Source organism: Molossus molossus, unplaced genomic scaffold (genome assembly GCF_014108415.1).
Source record: "Molossus molossus isolate mMolMol1 unplaced genomic scaffold, mMolMol1.p scaffold_m16_p_17, whole genome shotgun sequence".
NCBI classification, from domain to species: Eukaryota; Metazoa; Chordata; class Mammalia; order Chiroptera; family Molossidae; genus Molossus; species Molossus molossus.
The window spans coordinates 8856098-8874427 of NW_023425352.1; the positions used below are offsets into that span (position 1 = coordinate 8856098).

The following is an 18330-nucleotide window of genomic DNA, read 5'->3' on the forward strand; positions in this document are numbered from 1 at the left end:
TGCCATTTTTAGGGATTTGTGTAACCACCACTGTGACCAAGATATACAACGATTCCCTTGCCACAGAGATCTCTCTCGTGCTGCCCGTTAGTCACCCTGAGCCCCTGGCAACCCCTCGTCTCTTGCCTGTCTGTAATTTGGACTTTCTGAGAATGATGCATCATTCCCTTGAGCCCCGTTCAGGTTGCGGCGTGTGTCGATAATTCCCTGCTTTGTATTACTGGGTGGTATTCCATGACACCGAATGCGCCACAGCTGTTAACCACTCACCTATGAAGGGTACTGTTTCCCTGCTTCACTGTCCTCTCCTTGGTATTTTTAATGACCATACTATGCATTTATTTGTGTGTCTTTCCAGACCTGTCTAGCGGGTAAGCCCCGTGAGAGCAGACTTTTGCCCCTTTTGTATCTCTAGTCAGGGACGGTGCCTGGCACAGAGTAAGCGGAGCAAGCGTCTGTGAACGGTGCACGAGTCTCACGGAGGAAGATATTTAGGTGCGGGGAGGTGCCTCGCCCAAGGTCACATCGGTAGTTGCAGAGCCGGGTCTTGCGCAGGCTCCCTGGGCTCGAAGCCCAGCCCGCCCCTCGCTGTCCGGGCGCCCCTCTCGGCCAAGCGTGGGCAAGGCGGCTCCCTGTCCGCTTCCCGTGGCTGGAAGGCTGCAGGCAGGGTTTTCAAATGAAACTTCGCTGACAGCCCGCAAAGCCCAAAGGGAAATAAACAAGGGAAACACGAGGACTTGTAAAATGTTGAACTTGTAAAATAGAGATTCTTTTTTCTTTTCTTTCTTGACATGCAGTGTTGGGGGCCAAGAGAAGAATGAGAGGAAGTTCACACCCTGAAGGACATTTAATCTAATTAAGGAGACGCCAGTGCGAGACGCGTGGTCCTGGCGAAGCAGGGAGGGAGAGCAGGGCACTGTAGTTTAATGACTGTATCAGGTTCCATCATTGCTTGAGCTTCTTCTGCAGTGAGTGACCACAAACCTAGCGGCCCGAATCGACACAATTGCATTCATTCTCTTGCATTCTGCAGGGTAAACGTCTAGAACGGGAGGGCAGGGCTGGCGGGTGGGGAGTGGCCACTGCCTGCCATGCTCTGGGACCTATATTATATTGGCCTATAATACCTTGATGGGACATTTGAAAAAATAATAAAAACAACAAATGAAAACAAGCTTCACATTAGGAAAGCCCACCGGACTGCAGTCTTTGGTACTACGTGACCTCTCGGCTTCCAAGTAGCACGTCGGGATTATGGGGAGGGGGTAGGCAATCGGGGTGCCAGGATCAGCAACCCGCCCAGTGCAGCTGGAGGGGCAGCCCTGGGCCCCGACACCTGGCACCACCGTGGGCAGCGGGAGTGGCCAAGGATGGGCGGTTGCCAGCACTGGGGATGGGGTTGGGGTCAAGCTTCTGCCCAAACAGAGCCAGTGTGCCAGCAACTCTCATTCTTCTGTGAGGTCTCCAGGATTTAGGGGGGCACGTGGGGAGCCCGGGCTGTCGACAGCAGGAGCAGAGGCTGAAAGGCCACAAACTTAAGAGGCCGTGAGGGGTCAGGAGTCGGCTGAGGTATTCAGGATTCGAGGAGCAGCCATTGGAGGTCTGGGGGAGGCAGACAGGTGAGCACAGGAAGAGAAGGGACCACAGGGAGACTGTCACCCCGCAGGGGAGGGCCAGGGTATGGGGGTGGTCCGGGCCCTGTCACACCGCAGGGGGGGGCCAGGGTATGGGGGTGGTCCGGGCCCTGTCACACCGCAGGAGGGGGCCAGGGTAGGGGTGGTCCGGGCCCTGTCACACCGCAGGGGGGGGCCAGGGTATGGGGGTGGTCCGGGCCCTGTCACACCTCAGGGGAGGGCCAGGGTAGGGGGGGTGGTCCGGGGCCTGTCACACCGCAGGGGGGGCCAGGGTATGGGGGTGGTCCGGGCCCTGTCACACCGCAGGGGAGGGCCAGGGAATGGGGGTGGTCCGGGCCCTGTCACACTGCAGGGGGGGGCCAGGGTATGGGGGTGGTCCGGGCCCTGTCACACCGCAGGGGGGGGCCAGGGTATGGGGGGTGGTCCGGGGCCCTGTCACCCCACAGGGGAGGGCCAGGGCATGGGGGTGGTCCGGGGCCCTGTCACACCGCAGGGGGGGGCCAGGGTAGGGGTGGTCCGGGCCCTGTCACACCGCAGGGGAGGGCCAGGGTATGGGGGTGGTCTGGGGCCCTGTCACACCGCAGGGGAGGGCCAGGGAATGGGGGTGGTCCGGGGCCACGCTGGAGCCTGGTGCAGACTCCCAGAGGTGCCATCTTGTTCCAAATTTGGGGTTCCACAAGACTCCCATCTCTCTTGCATGGCTGGTAGTCTCTGCGACCCTCTGCTAACCAGCCCCCTTTCTCTCTCTCCACGTCCAGAGTCTCCCGGGAAGCAGAACCCTCCTCGTCCCCCCTCTAATTAGGAAAGGGCCCGGAGCCAGGGGAGGAGATTCCTGCGATTCCTGGTGAGCCGAGCCTCAGGCCCTGTGCCAGGCGTCGGGCAGAGACAAGCCTCCGTGCTTGACCCCCGGCCCAGGGTGCCCTCACCGAGTGCCTGCGGGGGTGCCTCTGGTCTAGGGCTGGGCTGGGGGTGAGAAGTGTGGGTCTGGGACCCCCGCTCTCTCCTGAGGTCAAGGATCAAAAGGGGCCCAGAGACAACCAGCGTGACTGTCCTACAGGGACACCCTCTGTGCTGGGTGGCACACGTGTCCCCCTGAATCCACCAGCACCCTGCTGCAGGTGTTACCCCATTTTACAGACACGGAGGCTCAGAGCTAAGGGCCCACGAGGCCATAGTCAGGAAAGGGCTGTCTGAGCCCAGAGCCTTGCTCCTTCTACCAGAGCCAAGCAGGTGGAGGGGGACTGAGGGTCTCGGGTCCTAGACTGGGACTCTGGGCTTTGAGGCACCCGGGTGTCCTGACCTGCTGGTGACCCAGTTCCTGCGTGCAGCTGGCTCAGTGAAGGCTGACGGGCAGAACGGTCCTCTCCGCAGAGCCCACCCCGAGCCATGAGCTGTCACATAAAACATGCCAGGTCGGGTGCGGCCCTGATGTCGGGGTGCCAGCACTGACCCCTCACCCGGCTCTTCGTGGTGCCACGGGGCTGGAGCGTATCCGGGGCCACCTGTGTTCAGGCCACCTTTGCGTGGGGCTGGGCCGTCCACCTGCAGGAAGGGTCAGCCCAAAGGCAGGTGCTGGCCTCTTGGGGGTGACTGTCATTCGCACAAGGAACAGAACAACAGCTCAGCAGAAGGGAAAGATGCAGTTATTCTCATTAAGGAATTTATTTCTTTACGAACAGCAGCCGTGGTTCGATGTCGACACGGCGGCTCTGTGAGTATTCGGCAGAACACAGACGCAGAGCAGCAGGGCGGAGCCGTGTCCTCGGGAATGACCTCCAACATGAACTACTCATTCTCCAATGTTCGAATTTCCCTCAAAAAAACAGACACCTTTGGATACTAGGATTGTTACCTTATCACTACCAACAGCCACTAAGCTCTTCTAAACCGAGAACATTTGTTTTTGATCTATTACAAAAACGACTTATTGATGGGCTGGGAGAGACTTCTAGATTCTTCTCGGGGAAGCGTCTTTCCCTCCAAGGGAGAGTCGGGGCTTCACGTTTTAACCACTGTCTGCAGCGCGAGCCCGGAGCGTCAGACCAGATGAGATGCCCCAGCCCGAGGGTCTGCCCCCCGCGGCCGAACTCGCAAAGCTGGGCCGCTGGTTCAGAAAGTGAGCTCCCACGGGTCACGACTCGCAGCTCCGACACTTCAGAACCACCAGGATCTCTCTCTTCCTGCAGCCAAGCTGGACAGCGAGGAGATGCTGAGTCTGGGGGTGGGTATGAGAACGGGACAGTGGGAGAGGTCGCCCCAGGACAGTACAAGCGCTCACATGGATTCGAGAGCACACAGCAGCCTGAGTGGACGGCCGAAGCCACCCCGCGGGCGTTTCCTCTTCACCTCGCTGGACTGTTGTCCGCGTGGCCGTGTTCCCTCTGGCGAGGCTGCGAGGCTCCGGGCTGAGGTCTGGGCCTGCAGCCCACGTGAGAAAGTCGGTGGGAAGCAATGACAACCGGAGCCTTTTGGGACAGGACTTGTGTGGCTGCAGACAGGCACGGAGACCCCAGCTCCTTGGAGGGCAGGCCCTCAGCATCGTCAGGGCTGAGGCTCACAGGCAGGCGGCCACATCCTACTGTGCCATCAATGCCACACGTGCCCAGAACTCACCACCACGTGTCCCCGTGGGCTGCGTGTCAGGTGTGCAGAGCCAGGCCACACTGCTTTCTTCTGTGCAGCAGGGCCTCCCTTCCACCCACCTCCGAGCCTGGGTGTCCCCTTGGCCAGAGCAGTGCACTAAGGGGACAAGCAAACCTGTTCGAGACACGGCCACTTAGCCGTGGTGCAAGTGGGCGGCCCTGACGCTCCGGTTTAGGAAGGATGCTCAGGCCTCCCGCCAAGGAGAGGAGCTGATGGGGGACGTGGTGCCCTCTTCCTCGAAGGCGGGGTCAGGTGGTCACGATGCTACGGGTGATGCTAGGAGACCCCCCGGAGGGGGCTTGGCAAGCACTTGGTGATGGTGAATATGGCAGACCCCACCCCTTCCCACTGGAGGCAGCAGCTTGTCGCCTGAAAATTGGAAGCAGAGACGCTTCTGCAAGACCCTGTCTCACCTCGAAGGCACTAAGTCAGCGGACGCCGGGTGACAAGATGTCACGCTGGGAGGAAGGGCTCTTCTGAGTTCACACCCTGTAGGAAGATTTCAATCCGCTCACTGTCCCAACATTCCTCATCCTGGACAGGTGGGTGGGTGGGAAGGTGTGTTTTAAAAATTTTTATTAAAAAATACCTTTTAAAAAATGCAGCCATGGGAGACAAGCTGGAGTAGAAGCAAGGGGGTGGGCACAGGGACAGGTCCCGTGGGGAGTCGGGGATTCGGGGGAGGACACTGTCCCAAATGAAGACTCCCCTTCGCTCGTGAGGAGCAACGGGCCACATGGAGGAGGACTGGGAAGGCCCAGGCACGTGCAGGGGACAGGCGCGCGCGGAGGAGGCTGCAGCCATTTCAGCCGGGCAGACGTGCCGTCGGCAGCCGGGCTCGGGGCACAGCGCCTGGCACACCTGTGCCCTCTCCCTCGCCCCCGAGGGTTGTCCACCACACATGGACAGTGCGCGGGGCTCTGTTTTGTAAGGGTTGAGGTGCCGTGAATTAGGTAAAATAGATGAAGCTCTGGGACAGGAAGGTCGTGGCTTGGGCTGGTGACTGTCCCAGGAAGATGACTGTCCTTGTCATTGGGACGGTCAGCAAGAGCTTGGGGCGCTCACAGTACTGGCCGGAGAGTCCCCACTTCTCGGCGAGAACTGAACGTAGCTGTTTGCGTGCCCCTTGCTTTCGGCCCAGGGAGGGTCGCGGACGCAGCCTCGAGGTAAGAGCTGGTCCTGAAGACACAACACTGAGCATTGAGGATCCGAGGAAGCTCTCTGTTCTCCCTCCTATCAGTTTGGAGAATGACCTCAAAATGACCAGTCCCAAAGGTCAGGCCCCTTCCAAGCAGCAGGTGGCCGGCCGTGGGCAACGTTTCGGAAAGAGCCTGGCCACCTTCTCCCTGGGCGCGGGCCCAGCACTGCCCGGGTCACCCAGACGGTTTGCAGGTCACACCCCTGCGGTCCATCAGGACCCGGAGAGCCCGGAATCTGTTTTACAGGAGAAAACCCTGGCAGCTGCCCTGTGGCTGAGACCAGGTGTGACTGAGGCCGACTGTGTCCCCAGGGACTCAGCCAGGCAGGGGACAGGGGGTCAACTGCTCACCCTGCCCCAGAAGGTGGCGAGGGCGGTGTGCTCCCGTCACCTCCTGTGGACAGCAGGGAGGCAGCGGCTCCCTGGGACTGGGTGGCCATGCTCTAGGGGCTGGGCCTGCCTCCTGGTCTGGCAAAGCCACCAAGTCCTCCTGGGGCCACATGGGTCCGAAACTTACTCATTCAGGTGACCCACTGACCCCACCCGATGCTCCTGTGACTACTCCTTATCATCATCATGCTCCTAAAATAGAATGAAACAAAATCCCCAAACGCATGCCTCTTGAAAACACACTGGCTTTAGCAGCAGAACCTGCTTGGGAAGAAAGGCCCAGCTCGGCACACGGGCCGACTTCCGGGGACAGGAGGCCACGCCGGTGCGACAGGGAGTGGTGTCCCCCCGGCCCCCAGCACAGCACGCTCTGGCTGGGGTGAAGCCCCCGGCGTGTCTCCGAGCACTTAATTCCGATTCTTACAAGTCAGCAGACGGTTACAGAGATGGATACAACCAATCCTTTGCAGGTGAAATGTGAATCATTTTCTACATTTAATAAAAACGTTTTCTCATTTGAGGCTGTGGAAGTCTTGAGTCACATTTTTTTTTGGTAAATACCCCCGCCCCCTCTAAAATGTCCGAAAACACATGGCTTAACAGTGGCTGCACAGAAAATATACACCCTCGAAGTCCAACTTTCATTTAAATACAAATATACAAAATGTAAACTGAGACGATAGAGAAATTTACAAAACTTTTCTTTAAAAATAATAAAGACAAAATTCAGTTCTAGTTAGGACGCTATTAAAATACGTGCAAGTTGTATCCAATTGGATTTCTATTGCAATAGTCGACAGAGGCAAATCCAGTCCACCCGGCTGAGGGTCACTCCGCAGACAGACCTGAGTGGAACTCTCTCCAAGAAACCTGGAGGCTCGGCGTTGGGGGCGACGGCCTCCTTCCTCCCGGCTCCTGGGGGGCTGACCGTCGGTCCAGCCAGAGCGGAAGCTCCATGGGTCCCAAGTTCTGCTTCTGAGGTCAAGGGTCGAGGCCGGACCACTGTGGGCCTCGAGGCCAAGCTGCGATTAGCTGCTTCCAGTGCAGTTTGAACTGACATGGTTGGAATTCATGTGGTGGTTAAAACTGGTCTTGGAATTGGACGAACTCTTGGAATTGTTCTGATGCTGGGGGTGAGCAGGGAGGGGGAGAGAAAGCACGTCAGTCCTCGCAGAGGTGAGCCCTGCCCCAGGGCCTCGGAACCTGGCCACGGGCTCCTTGCGATGGGCTCCCTTTTGCTCCCTCCCTGCGGCCCAGGGCCAGACCCAGCAGTGGTTCCCACAGGGTCATCTGGCCCCCGGGGACACTGGAGACACCCTACAATGGGAGCAGGGTAGGAAGTGGGGGGTGGAGGCCCAAGAGGCTGCTAAGTGCCACCCAGAGCACAGGACAGCCCCCACGACAGAGACCCTGCTGAAGGCAAACCTGGGGCTGGCCCTGCCCCTTCCCCCTGGGGGCCCCCTCGGTCACAGGGGCTTCGCACAGGCTGCCTGTCGCCTCCAGGCTGCTGCGCCCCCCCCCCCCCCCCCGAGCCTCACGCAGGCTGTTGTTCTGGTCTCAGTGGTGTGGACGGCCCTGGGCCCCGGTCCCTGGAGCCGAGGCCAGGACAGCGGCGTGGTGGGGGTGGGGTCTCTCACCTGACGCTTGAAGATTCTTTGCAGCAGCCCTTTCTTTGGTGGTTCCGGAGGGTGACTTCTGTCCAGGTCCGGCGAGAGGGTACCGTTAGGTCCAAACACATTCAGCTCCTTAAAGCATTCCGTTTCTATCATCTGCGGAACAGAGCGCAGACACGGGTGTATGAGGGGCCGCGGCGTCGTCTGGGTGGAAAGGAGTCCCAGCGCCGGGCCTTGGGCCGCGCGTCCCTTTGCTGGGCCCTGCCAGGTGGTCCACTGCTCTCGGTCTCCCTGGGCCGGGCCTTGGGCCGCGCGTCCCTTTGCTGGGCCCTGCCAGGTGGTCCTCTGCTCTCGGTCTCCCTGGGCCGGGCCTTGGGCCGCGCGTCCCTTTGCTGGGCCCTGCCAGGTGGTCCACTGCTCTCGGTCTCCCTGGGCCGGGCCTTGGGCCGCGCGTCCCTTTGCTGGGCCCTGCCAGGTGGTCCTCTGCTCTCGGTCTCCCTGGGCCGGGCCTTGGGCCGCGCGTCCCTTTGCTGGGCCCTGCCAGGTGGTCCTCAGGTCTCGGTCTCCCTGGGCCGGGCCTTGGGCCGCGCGTCCCTTTGCTGGGCCCTGCCAGGTGGTCCTCTGCTCTCGGTCTCCCTGGGCCGGGCCTTGGGCCGCGCGTCCCTTTGCTGGGCCCTGCCAGGTGGTCCTCAGGTCTCGGTCTCCCTGGGCCGGGCCTTGGGCCGCGCGTCCCTTTGCTGGGCCCTGCCAGGTGGTCCTCTGCTCTCGGTCTCCCTGGGCCGGGCCTTGGGCCGCGCGTCCCTTTGCTGGGCCCTGCCAGGTGGTCCTCTGCTCTCGGTCTCCCTGGGCCGGGCCTTGGGCCGCGCGTCCCTTTGCTGGGCCCTGCCAGGTGGTCCACTGCTCTCGGTCTCCCTGGGCCGGGCCTTGGGCCGCGCGTCCCTTTGCTGGGCCCTGCCAGGTGGTCCTCTGCTCTCGGTCTCCCTGGGCCGGGCCTTGGGCCGCGCGTCCCTTTGCTGGGCCCTGCCAGGTGGTCCTCTGCTCTCGGTCTCCCTGGGCCGAGCCTTGGGCCGCACTGTCCCTTTGCTGGGCCTGCCAGGTGGTCCACTGCTCTCGGTCTCCCTGGGCCGAGCCTTGGGCCGCACTGTCCCTTTGCTGGGCCTGCCAGGTGGTCCACTGCTCTCGGTCTCCCTGGGCCGAGCCTTGGGCCGCACTGTCCCTTTGCTGGGCCTGCCAGGTGGTCCTCTGCTCTCGGTCTCCCTGGGCTGAGGCCCAGCCGGCGCCCACCCACCCGCCTCTCCCACGGCCTTGCTGTGCTTTGCCTGAGAAAGCGGAGGCCGTGCATCAGCAAAGCCGCAGCCATCTCCGCCTCACCCCACCCAAGCCCAGGTCACCCGCATGCTCCGGACCCTCCCCCTTTCCAGGGCTCCAGCCCCTCCCCCGCCCATTCATTGGATGCAGCTCTGACTCCTGAACCCGTGTGTGCCTCCAGCCCTGGCTCCTTTCCCTCCTTCCCAGCAACTCCAAGGAGTCACCTGGGCCGGTCTCCCCGCCCTCTCCGAGCCCACCCGCGATGCCCAGCAGACCACAGGGACCCTGGCCCCGCCGCTCACCTCGTTCTGCCACGGAATGGGCACGGAGCCGGTGGAGAACTTGGAGTAGAAATCGTCATCTGTGTGGTCCAGGTTGACGCCCTTCACGGTGGAGAACTGCTCGATGTCCAGCACGTCCTTACAGTACACGGCCCGGGGCTGGGGACAGGGCAGTGGTCACACAGAGCCCTGCCCTCGGCTCCACGGTCCCCCAGCCAGGCCTGGGGCTTCGATGGAGAAAGCAGAGGGACACCTGCCTGAGGCCCCCACCCCCGCCCCGGGAACCGGTGCTGTCCTCTCTCAGATCTGTCAACAGGACCCCAGCTGGGGTGAAATGTAAGCTCAGGGCATCCAGGGCCCCTTCTGCCATCACACATGCCACAGGTCACCCCATCTCTGAGCTCACACTCCCCGGCACCTCAGGGGATCCCGACTCCCCTGTCAGACATTCCTTGCTCCCCTAAGGCCCACAGAATTGGGATGAGGGGAACGTTCCCAAAGTCATCTCTGTTGGAACGAGGGCTGGCAGTGTGGGGCCTCTGGTCACCCCTCCAGAGAGAGGTGAATGATGGTTCCCAGGGCCAGGCTGGGGATGCCAGAGACACTGCGCCCGCAGAACACGCAGCCACAGAGGACGTCCCCGGAGGACCTCGACCCCCCTCACACTTCAGGGCTCAGCACCCAGGCTGTGCAGCCAGAGGCCTGGGCTGGGGTCCCAGCCATGCTGCTCAGGAACTTCGGGAACGTCACATATCCCCACAGGCCTGTTTCCTCCCCTGCAAAATGGGGTACAGAAGCACCTGTGCCACAGGGCTGCTGTAAGTGCTGCCATGAGCCAGGGCCATGCCATGAGCTGGCAGTAACACCCTTTTCTCTGTCGCCCACCAGACATGCACCGGGGCCGCTCTCTGCCAGGGCTCAGAGATGAACCCGGCTGGACCCTGCCCTCCAGGAGTTCGAAGTCGGTGGAGGAAGCCTCCCAGGGGCTCTGGGAGCCTTGGGTCTGAAGATGGGAACTTCATGGAAGAGACGAGCCAGGATGGGTCAGGGGACCCCCAGACCTGGTGCCATGCCTGCTACTGGAGGGTCGAGGCCGCCTCCGGCCCACGGTCTCCTCGGCTCCTGACTCCACTTGGCTACGTTAGAGGCTGGGAATCAGGGCACAGGCCCCATCCGAACAGGGGGAGGCTACTCACATCTGGAATGAAGGGAGGGTCCAACATCCCGGCTTCTAAGCGCTTGAAATTCATGTTCCTGAAGAAGGGGTGTCTCTTGACCTCTGCGGCCCCCTCCTCCTGACAGCCCAGCCTCTGCTTCGCGTCCTTGGCGAGCAGCTGTGGTAAGACAGAGCGCTGTGCGGCCACGCGTGGTGGGCCCTTCCTCCGCCAGGAGGGCAGACCTGCGGCCACCTCCCCCTCACAGGTGCGTCCCCGAGACTCCCAGATGTTCCCCTCCAGCCCTCTCCAGCCTGTGCCACCCCAGGGACCCAGCAGACACTGCCCGCGCCGGCTCAGGCCCTGTTTCAGGGCCGCCTCCCGAGCGGCGGCGAGCGTGGTCCCACATTCACAGCTGCTTAGACGCCTGGAGCCTCAGGGGAGCAAGACTCCTGTCTGTGTCTCCCCATGACCCTACGCCCAGCACCTGGTGTATACTGGGCACCACTGACGCTTGACGTCGGTGTTACCTTCTGCTACAAGTAACTTACAAAGGGTAGGACTCTCTAGGTCCCTTGTTCATTTATTCAACTCACAAGTGCATTGCACACTTCAGCCTAGGTGCAAACCAGTGGGGGTGGGAGGGTTGAGGGCGAGAGGAGGGAGAGAGGACACCCAGGGTCCAGCCTCTGCAAAATCATATTTAGAGGACCCATCACGGCAACACAGATGCAACCTGATGGGGTCGGAGGAATGCAAACTGGCTGCTAGCTTGGGGGTCAGGCAGGCTGAAGGGCCAGAGGAAGGGAGCTGGACAGGGTGGGAAGGACCAGGGCTGGGACGCAGCAGGGGCCTAGGGAAGGTGTGGGCTGAGGCTTTGGCTGGAGACTGACCCCGGGGGGAGGGCAATGAGATGCACACATTCCTGGACTCCAGGAGCGGTGGAGAAGGTCCTTGGTTGCCAAGATGGCAAGAGGGACAGAAGCGGGGGCCGGGACCAGCCTCCTTGCTGCCTGTGGAGAGGCCTTCTCAGGCAGGTGGGGCCTCCGCGGCCTCCTTACAGGCAGGCTCTACCGTGTCCTGAGCAGGTGCCCGTTGGAGAGGACAGGGCAAGCCTGGCTGCCAGACCAGACAGACTGTGGGTGAGGACACAGAAGAAGCCGAGGGTCATTTGTAAGAAGATGGAGCAAGGCCTCTGCCCATTCTTCCAGCAAAGGAAGATGAGGGGATGTGGGTTTGAAGCTTTTGCACCTACGTGCAGGTCCACCTGGATCCCAGGCTTGGCCGCCGCCTTTCTCTCAGTGGACACCAGGGGGCAGCAGAGAAACAGCAGCACCCCAGGTCCTGGTGCCCCAAAGCCAGGTGCCAGAGCAGATGACTGCGGGCAAGGAGGGGGCCCTCTGTGCCTCTCGGTCCTCTTAGCACATCTCATGTCCCTGTTGGGGTCTCTCAGGATCTGCTTCTCTGGACCCCTGGCCCTGACTGGGACGTCGGGTGGTGCTGACCTCTCTCGTGTCCCTCACCCGGTCTGGTTCCAGATACTTCGCCCTGACATGGCCGGGTTTGTTAGCACAGGCAACCCGTTGTGCAACATCCCTAGGAGCCCACAGCTCCATTTACCTGCTCGCTCCCCTGTCCCCTCACCCAACTCCATGGCCACGAGGACCAGTTTCCGTGGAGGCCCCGGGCCCGGGCAAGTGCCAGCCACAGGGGCCCGGGTGCGTGCACACGCCACCCGCCCTCAGTGTCTCTCACGTGGGAAGGACAGACGACGACCTCTCCGACTGGAAGGGGGGAAGGCAGAGCCAGCCCTAATCTCCTCCCCAGGGATCTCCCGCGTCAGACTGAGTGGAGCTGGGGGGGAAGTGGTCCGGCGTATACAGCCGGGCCGGCCGGGCCTCCTGGGGACGGGAGCTCCGCCTCGGGTTCGGAGCAGCAGAGGCCTCTGCTTTCCCTGGGCTCCGGGCCGCTCTTCCGTCCACCGCAGCCAGCGGTCCGGGCACCCGGTGGGGGAGGTCCAGCCAGGCGCCTGCTGCTCCAGGACAGCTCGCTCGGGGACAGGGAGTCTGGGCTGGCAGGTGCGCGGAGCTCGGCCCTCCTGTCCCCGCGTGGCCGGCTCAGAGGCGGCTGCCTCTGGTGTGGGTGCCAGCACGGCTGCGCGGGCACCAAGGAGGAGGGCCCCAAAGGGCTTGGGAGCTGAGAGCAGGAAGAGGAAGTGGCCATTCCCCCACACGGCCCCTGGCCGGGGGCCGGCCCCTGGGCTGAGGGGAACGGCGGCGGTCCAGGGGTGCACTCTCTCCCAACTCCACTTTCCTTCTCCTTTAAATCTTTACTGTTGAGCCCTGGCCGGTCTGGCTCAATGGTTAGAGCGTCAGCCTGTGGTCCAGAGAGACCCGGGTTCGGTTCCTGTTAAGGGTATGTACCTCGGTTGCAGTTGTCCCCCGCCCAGGTTGGGTCATGCGGGTGGCAGCCACTCAATGTGTCCCTTTCACGTCAATGTTTCTCTCTCTCCCCCTCTCTTTCCCACCCACTCTATCTGAACAAAAAATGGAAAAATGTCCTTGGTTGAGAATGAAAAAAAACCAAAAAAACAAAAAACTTTACTGTTGAAAGTATTACAGATACCCCCTTTTTTCCCCCTTGACCCCCTCCTCCCAGCTCCCACCCCCCTCCTGCTTTCCCCAAACTACGGCCCGTCCATGGGTTATGCATCTGTGCATATAAGTTCTTTGGTTTATCTCTTCCCAACCACCCCACCTCTTCCCTCTGGGGTTTATCAGTCTGTTCCCTACTTCCATATCTCTGGGTCTATTTTATTTTGTTCATATTCCATAAATAAGTGAGATCATGTGATACTCGTCTTTCTCTGACTGGCTTATTTTGCTCAGCATAATACTCTCCAGGTCCCTCCATGTTGTCTCAAAGGTTAAGAGATCTCTCTTTCTTACAGCTGCATGGCTGTTTCTTAGCGACTGTAAACAGCTCCCAGCTCCAAGTTCTATGGCTCTGTCCCTCCTTCCTCATCCTGACTTCCCAGCCCCCAGCCCGGCCCCACCCCCCAGCCTGTGTAGGCGTCATTCCCCACATGAGCCCTGCCTGGACAGGTCTAATCTCACTATCTGTGGATGCTGCCATGCAGGTGCGAGCAGCATGCCACTTAGTGGGTGGAAACTCGGCTATAAGATGTTCAAAGACTGAAACGATCACGGCCTCAAGCCAGCGTGCAGGGATGCAGGGTTGGCGGGAGCAGGAGGTCCAAGGTCAAGGTAGGGGCTTGGCCAAGTTCCCCTTGAATCTTGGGGATCAGCTGGGACTAACTTCCTTCTCCACAAAGCTAGATGTAAGGGTGTCTTATGCTGCTCCCCTCAGCCCTGTTATCATGGGGCCGCCTTGTCCCCACCCCAGGCTGACTCCTGGAGCCCTCGCCAACCCCCGTGCAGGCAGGAGCAGCGGCCCCGCTGGCTGGGGGCTTCACCGCCCGCACCCCAGTGCGCCCTGCCCCTGCCCTCCTCAGCCTGTTTGCTGTTCCCAGGAGCCACCGCTGGACGGGACCCGAGGACAGCGTCTGGTTCCCCAGGAGCTCACCATTTTGCAGATGGACTTGGCCTCCTCGGAGAACTTGTGGGAGTACACCTCCTCCGTCTCCAGGACCCGGCGGTCCACCTCCTCCCGCTTCACCTTCTCCTTGCGGCCCCGGAACGGTGACTGGCCCTCAATCATCTCGTAGATGAGGCAGCCCAGACCCCAGTAGTCGGGGCTCAGGCCGTACCTCTGGTTGTTCAGGACCTCAGGAGCTGGGGGCAGAGGAGGGGAGCGAGGAGAGGTTAGAGCCAGCTGGTGGCAGATAGAGCCCGGGCACCCGGGCCCAGGGCTGTGACCCATGCCAGCCAGGCTTCAGGCATCCTGCTACCAGGAATGATGCCGTTGCTCACAGGCCTGCAGTGTCATGGCTGCGAGAGCTTCCCTGCGGACTCCTACTCACCACCTGCTCTAAATACCACTCCTCCTGGGAGCCTGCCCTGATGTCCCCCCCGTGCTCCCGAAGGACTCTGGCTGTGGCCTCAGTAGCCTGACCACAGTGAAGAAATGGCATATCCCCTTGATGTCTCCCCCACTAGAACGCGAGCTGCCTTATTCCCTGCACGTCCTAGTAATGGGTACGCCGCCTGGCACACAGTGGGTGCTGCACACATATTCAAACCAATGACGGTATGTTCATCCAAATCGAAGATAATTTTAAATTGATCTGAAACTCAAACAGACTCTCACTATGGATTCCCTACTACTTTGATAAAATGACTTATAGATTCACCATAAAGCTCAAAAAAGATAGTTCCATGTCATCAGGTCGACCACACATACACCCACACATGTGCTGGTATGCACACAACAGAGGCTGTGCGGACAGACGCTTGCCGCAGTGCACAAGATGAGACAGACAGACAGACAGATACAGAAAGGTGTATACACAGGTGTGCAGACAGATCTATCAATCATCTGTCCGTCCATCCACCCATCTATCCATCGGCATTTGCATGGGTATATACAAAGTAAATACACACAGACACCCCCACCAAGTTCCAAATGTCATGCATTCTGAAAAGGACCCTTAAGCAGAGGACAACAGTCCTGTCACTGCTGTTGGCATGAGCCTGGCAGAGGAAACAGCATTCCCAGCGCCCCCTACTTCCTGGGGTGTGCAGGAGGAAGCCCAGGGGCCATCCCTAGTTGGAAGGGGGATTCCAGAGGTCCGGATGCAGCCCAGGTCTCTTCCCTGCAGCCCTGGGACAATGGTCTGGAGTGGCTCAGGGGAGGCAGGGCAGGGAGCCTAGGCCCTCTCTGCTTAGAGTCCTGCTTGGTGACACAGCAGGTGCTGTTCTCTCCGTTCTGAGCCCATCCTGATGGTCTCCCTTCCGTCAGGGGTCTCCCTGAACGGCTGTCCACCAGCCCACTGGACCCTTACTTCAATGGGGTCTCCCCTGAGTGAGCATCACGGTGTGGGAGCCAGGCCACCGACCCTGAGAGTGGATCGGCTTTAGATGCAGGTGGGGCTGGGGTTGGGGTGCAGAGAGCTCGGTTTAGTCAAGTCACCCTGGGACCCAAACACTCCACCCCCCCTAGGGAAGACCCTCCCCACACCTCCCAGAAACCCTACTTCTGATCAGAGCTGCACAAAGAGGCCAGGGACTCCAAGGGGATGGGCTGCAGGAGGGGCCGCACCCCACTCACCCATGTAGCCAACGGTGCCCACCCGGCCTCGGATCAGGTCTCCCTCGGGGATCTTCACGGCCAGGCCCAGGTCAGAGATCCTGATGTGGCCTGAGGGGAAGAGCAGGGTCAGCTGGTCCCCAGGGCGGTCATGTGACACTGGCCCACCCTGGGCACGGACACAGACTTGCCACGTGCCCCTGGGCAAGGCATTCGGACTCTGTGTTTTCATCTGCCCCATGAAGACGGGACCCCAATCTACCACCTCAGGGTGCCGGCAGGCCCTCGGGAGTCCAGGTGTCAGCGGAGGTGGGCAAACCCTCCCCCTTTGGGAGAAAACGTGCAGATGCAAAGGCCGCCCACATCTGGCTGGACGCTGGCCAACCTGCTCATAAAATGCTCTAATGCGCTTCTTGGAAGGCTGAGGTCACCGAGTTTAAAATGCCTGATTCTGGGATTGCTTCACGGAAAAAATGTGAGATTCTCTCGACATTTTGCAACAATCTGCTGAAGGGGAAAAATGACAAAGCAGTTTGGGAAGCAGCTTCCCATTCTGCCTAGAATCTAGAAGGTCTTCACAGGCTGTTTTCTCCCTTTGGAGAAACCAGATGGGAAGATGCCCAGGCCCTTGAGGCTGGGAGACAGACTGGAGCTCCTGGTCCCAGGCTGAACCCCAAAAGCAGAGACGACTGTGCTGAGAGGTCAGCCTCGGTGTTGTCTCACCTGGTGGCCCACGCAGGGGCAAGGGGGGTATTCACAGCCACATCTGACCCTGCAGGAAGGCCCACTGCCCCTCCCCCATCTATGGATGCCAGGGCTCCCACGCCTGGACCTCGGCAAGGCCCAGTGACAGGGACCTTGGCCAGGTAAGAGCTGTGTGGGTCCCCCGGCTCGGCGGCCCCTGACAGGCCGGAGCGGCGAAGGGAGCATGTAGATTCTAGCCATGGGGATGCAGGTCAGTGGTGGGCACGGCTCTGAGACCAGCAGGGATAGGAACTCCAGTGGGCACTGGGCTTATCCGAGGGGGACAGCAGGACCCTGGGTCCTCTGCCTGCTGTTCCACATGGCAGTGTCACCAGGTCACCAACATACTGAGGGGACCTGGTCTCTGATCTAGGCTCCCTACTGATCTTGCTGGGTGACCTTGGCAGCTTGACTTCTCTGAGCCTTAACCTTGTCATCTGTACAATGGGCACAGGGATGCCAGCCCTGCCCCCTCTGTAGTGAGGGGAAGCTCTAGTCAGATTAAAGATGTGAAAACCATTTCCCACCAGCTCGTGTGGGAGGCTGATCAGCTGTGAGGGCTCCTCCTCATCCAGGCGAGACACGGACAGTGAGCTGTGGTCGGCAGAACAATCTTCCCTCAAGCCATCTTGTCAGAACCTCACCGCCACCCTCCATCCTCTGAAGATGGCAGGGCACGGCCCATGTTTCCATTTAAAAACAGGGAAGAGCCCGGCCGGTGTGGCTCAGTGGTTGAGCATCGGTTGACCCATGCACCAGGAGGTCGCCAGTTTAATTCCCGGTCAGGGCACATGCCCAGGTTGTGGGCCCGATCCCCAGTGGGGGGCATGCAGGAGGCGGCCAATCGATGTTCTCTCATCGATATTTCTATCTCTCCCCCTCTCCCTTCCTCTCTCTCTAAAAATCAATAAAGAAAAAAAATAAAAAAATAAAAACAGGGAAGATGGGGTACAGAGATGTGAACTCAGTCGTTGCCCCACATCTCTGAAATTCTGGACTCCTTATCTCATTTCTCTCTCCTCTCTCTCTCTCTCTGCCCAGCCACATTGCTTCTTCTCCAAGTAGAAGCTCCGTCCATGCCCACTGTCTTCTCCGGGTTCCCAGGACCGAGGAGAGGGAGTGGGTCCTTCTCCCACTTGCCCACTGCCCTCCGGTGGGCCCAGGGTCGGTGCCGGAGTCTCTGAGAGGCCCTCTGTTTTGGGTTGCGATGCTCGCCTCAGCTACAGAGTAGGAAAAGGATCTTCCCAGCCACTCCCCAACTCACCGTAATCATCTAACAGGATATTTTCAGGCTTCAAATCTCTGAAAGGGAAAGATGGCAGCATGTGAGTGTGGGCCTTCTGGGCAGCACAGGAATACTGGCATCTGGGTTGACCCCCATGGGCCAACCAGGCCTGAGTGTTTCCTTTCCACCTCTTGGCTCAGACTGTCTGTTCTCTGGGTCAAGATAATCTTGGGCTAATTTCTCTCCTCCCACTGCTTGCCATAGGCATCTTCTCGACCCTGGAGAGTGACAAGGAAGCTTGGCAAAGGCTGGTCCGAGCTCCTGTCCACACACTACCAGCCCCCAGGGCTGAGAATGGGGTGGTGACAGACCCCTCCAGGGCTGGGAAGACTCTGAGGTCTCACGATTACCTGAAGGCAGAGCAGGGCCTGGGAATAAAGGAAGAAACCTTACTGAGAACAAAGCACCAGCTTTAGAATTGGACAGAGAACGGTAGGGTGGCCACTTCCTGGAGAAAGATCCCCTTGGTATGGGGCCCCCCGGAGCCTCGCACATCTCCCAACTCCAGCTGAGTACAGTCTGTAAGAAAGTACAGTCAGAAAGCACGGCTGTAGGTGTGGCCACCTCCTCCTGTCCCTGTTTGTCTTCTCTTTGATGATACAATCATGCTCTCAAGAAAGGGAACCTCTCCATTCCCAGTAGGGGAAGAGGCAGCAGAAGTGTCTGGTTTTACCAGTAAAGGTCTCCCCAAGGGTAAAGGAACAGCCAATAGGACGGTGTGTGCAACTCAGGTAAGCCATTGGGCAAACAATACATGGCATCTGGACTGAGGCCTGGTTCTCAACCAAGTGGCTTTGTTTAAACTGATGGCAGCTGTCCTCCTGGGAGGGGTCCCCGCACTCCAACCCAGTGGGCAGTCTCCCGAAGTAGTA

General features: G+C 60.1%; 1 protein-coding gene across 3 annotated transcripts in view; it reads right to left on the bottom strand.

Annotated features, from left to right (window-relative positions):
* Positions 1 to 6337: 6337 nt before the first annotated feature.
* GRK5 (G protein-coupled receptor kinase 5) overlaps positions 6338 to 18330 on the bottom strand; it is a 200768-nt gene continuing 188775 nt past the window's right edge. For 2 of the 3 annotated variants that reach the window (XM_036264784.1, XM_036264783.1), the window contains exons 10-16: positions 17438 to 17475; positions 15451 to 15540; positions 13807 to 14015; positions 10264 to 10401; positions 9089 to 9226; positions 7503 to 7634; positions 6338 to 6992 (exon numbers count right to left, since the gene is read on the bottom strand). In XM_036264784.1, coding sequence (XP_036120677.1) covers positions 6894 to 6992; positions 7503 to 7634; positions 9089 to 9226; positions 10264 to 10401; positions 13807 to 14015; positions 15451 to 15540; positions 17438 to 17475 — 844 coding nt within the window. In that variant the 3' untranslated portion in view covers positions 6338 to 6893. The remainder of the gene's footprint in view (positions 6993 to 7502; positions 7635 to 9088; positions 9227 to 10263; positions 10402 to 13806; positions 14016 to 15450; positions 15541 to 17437; positions 17476 to 18330) is intronic. The other variant, XM_036264781.1, reaches the window with a different exon arrangement.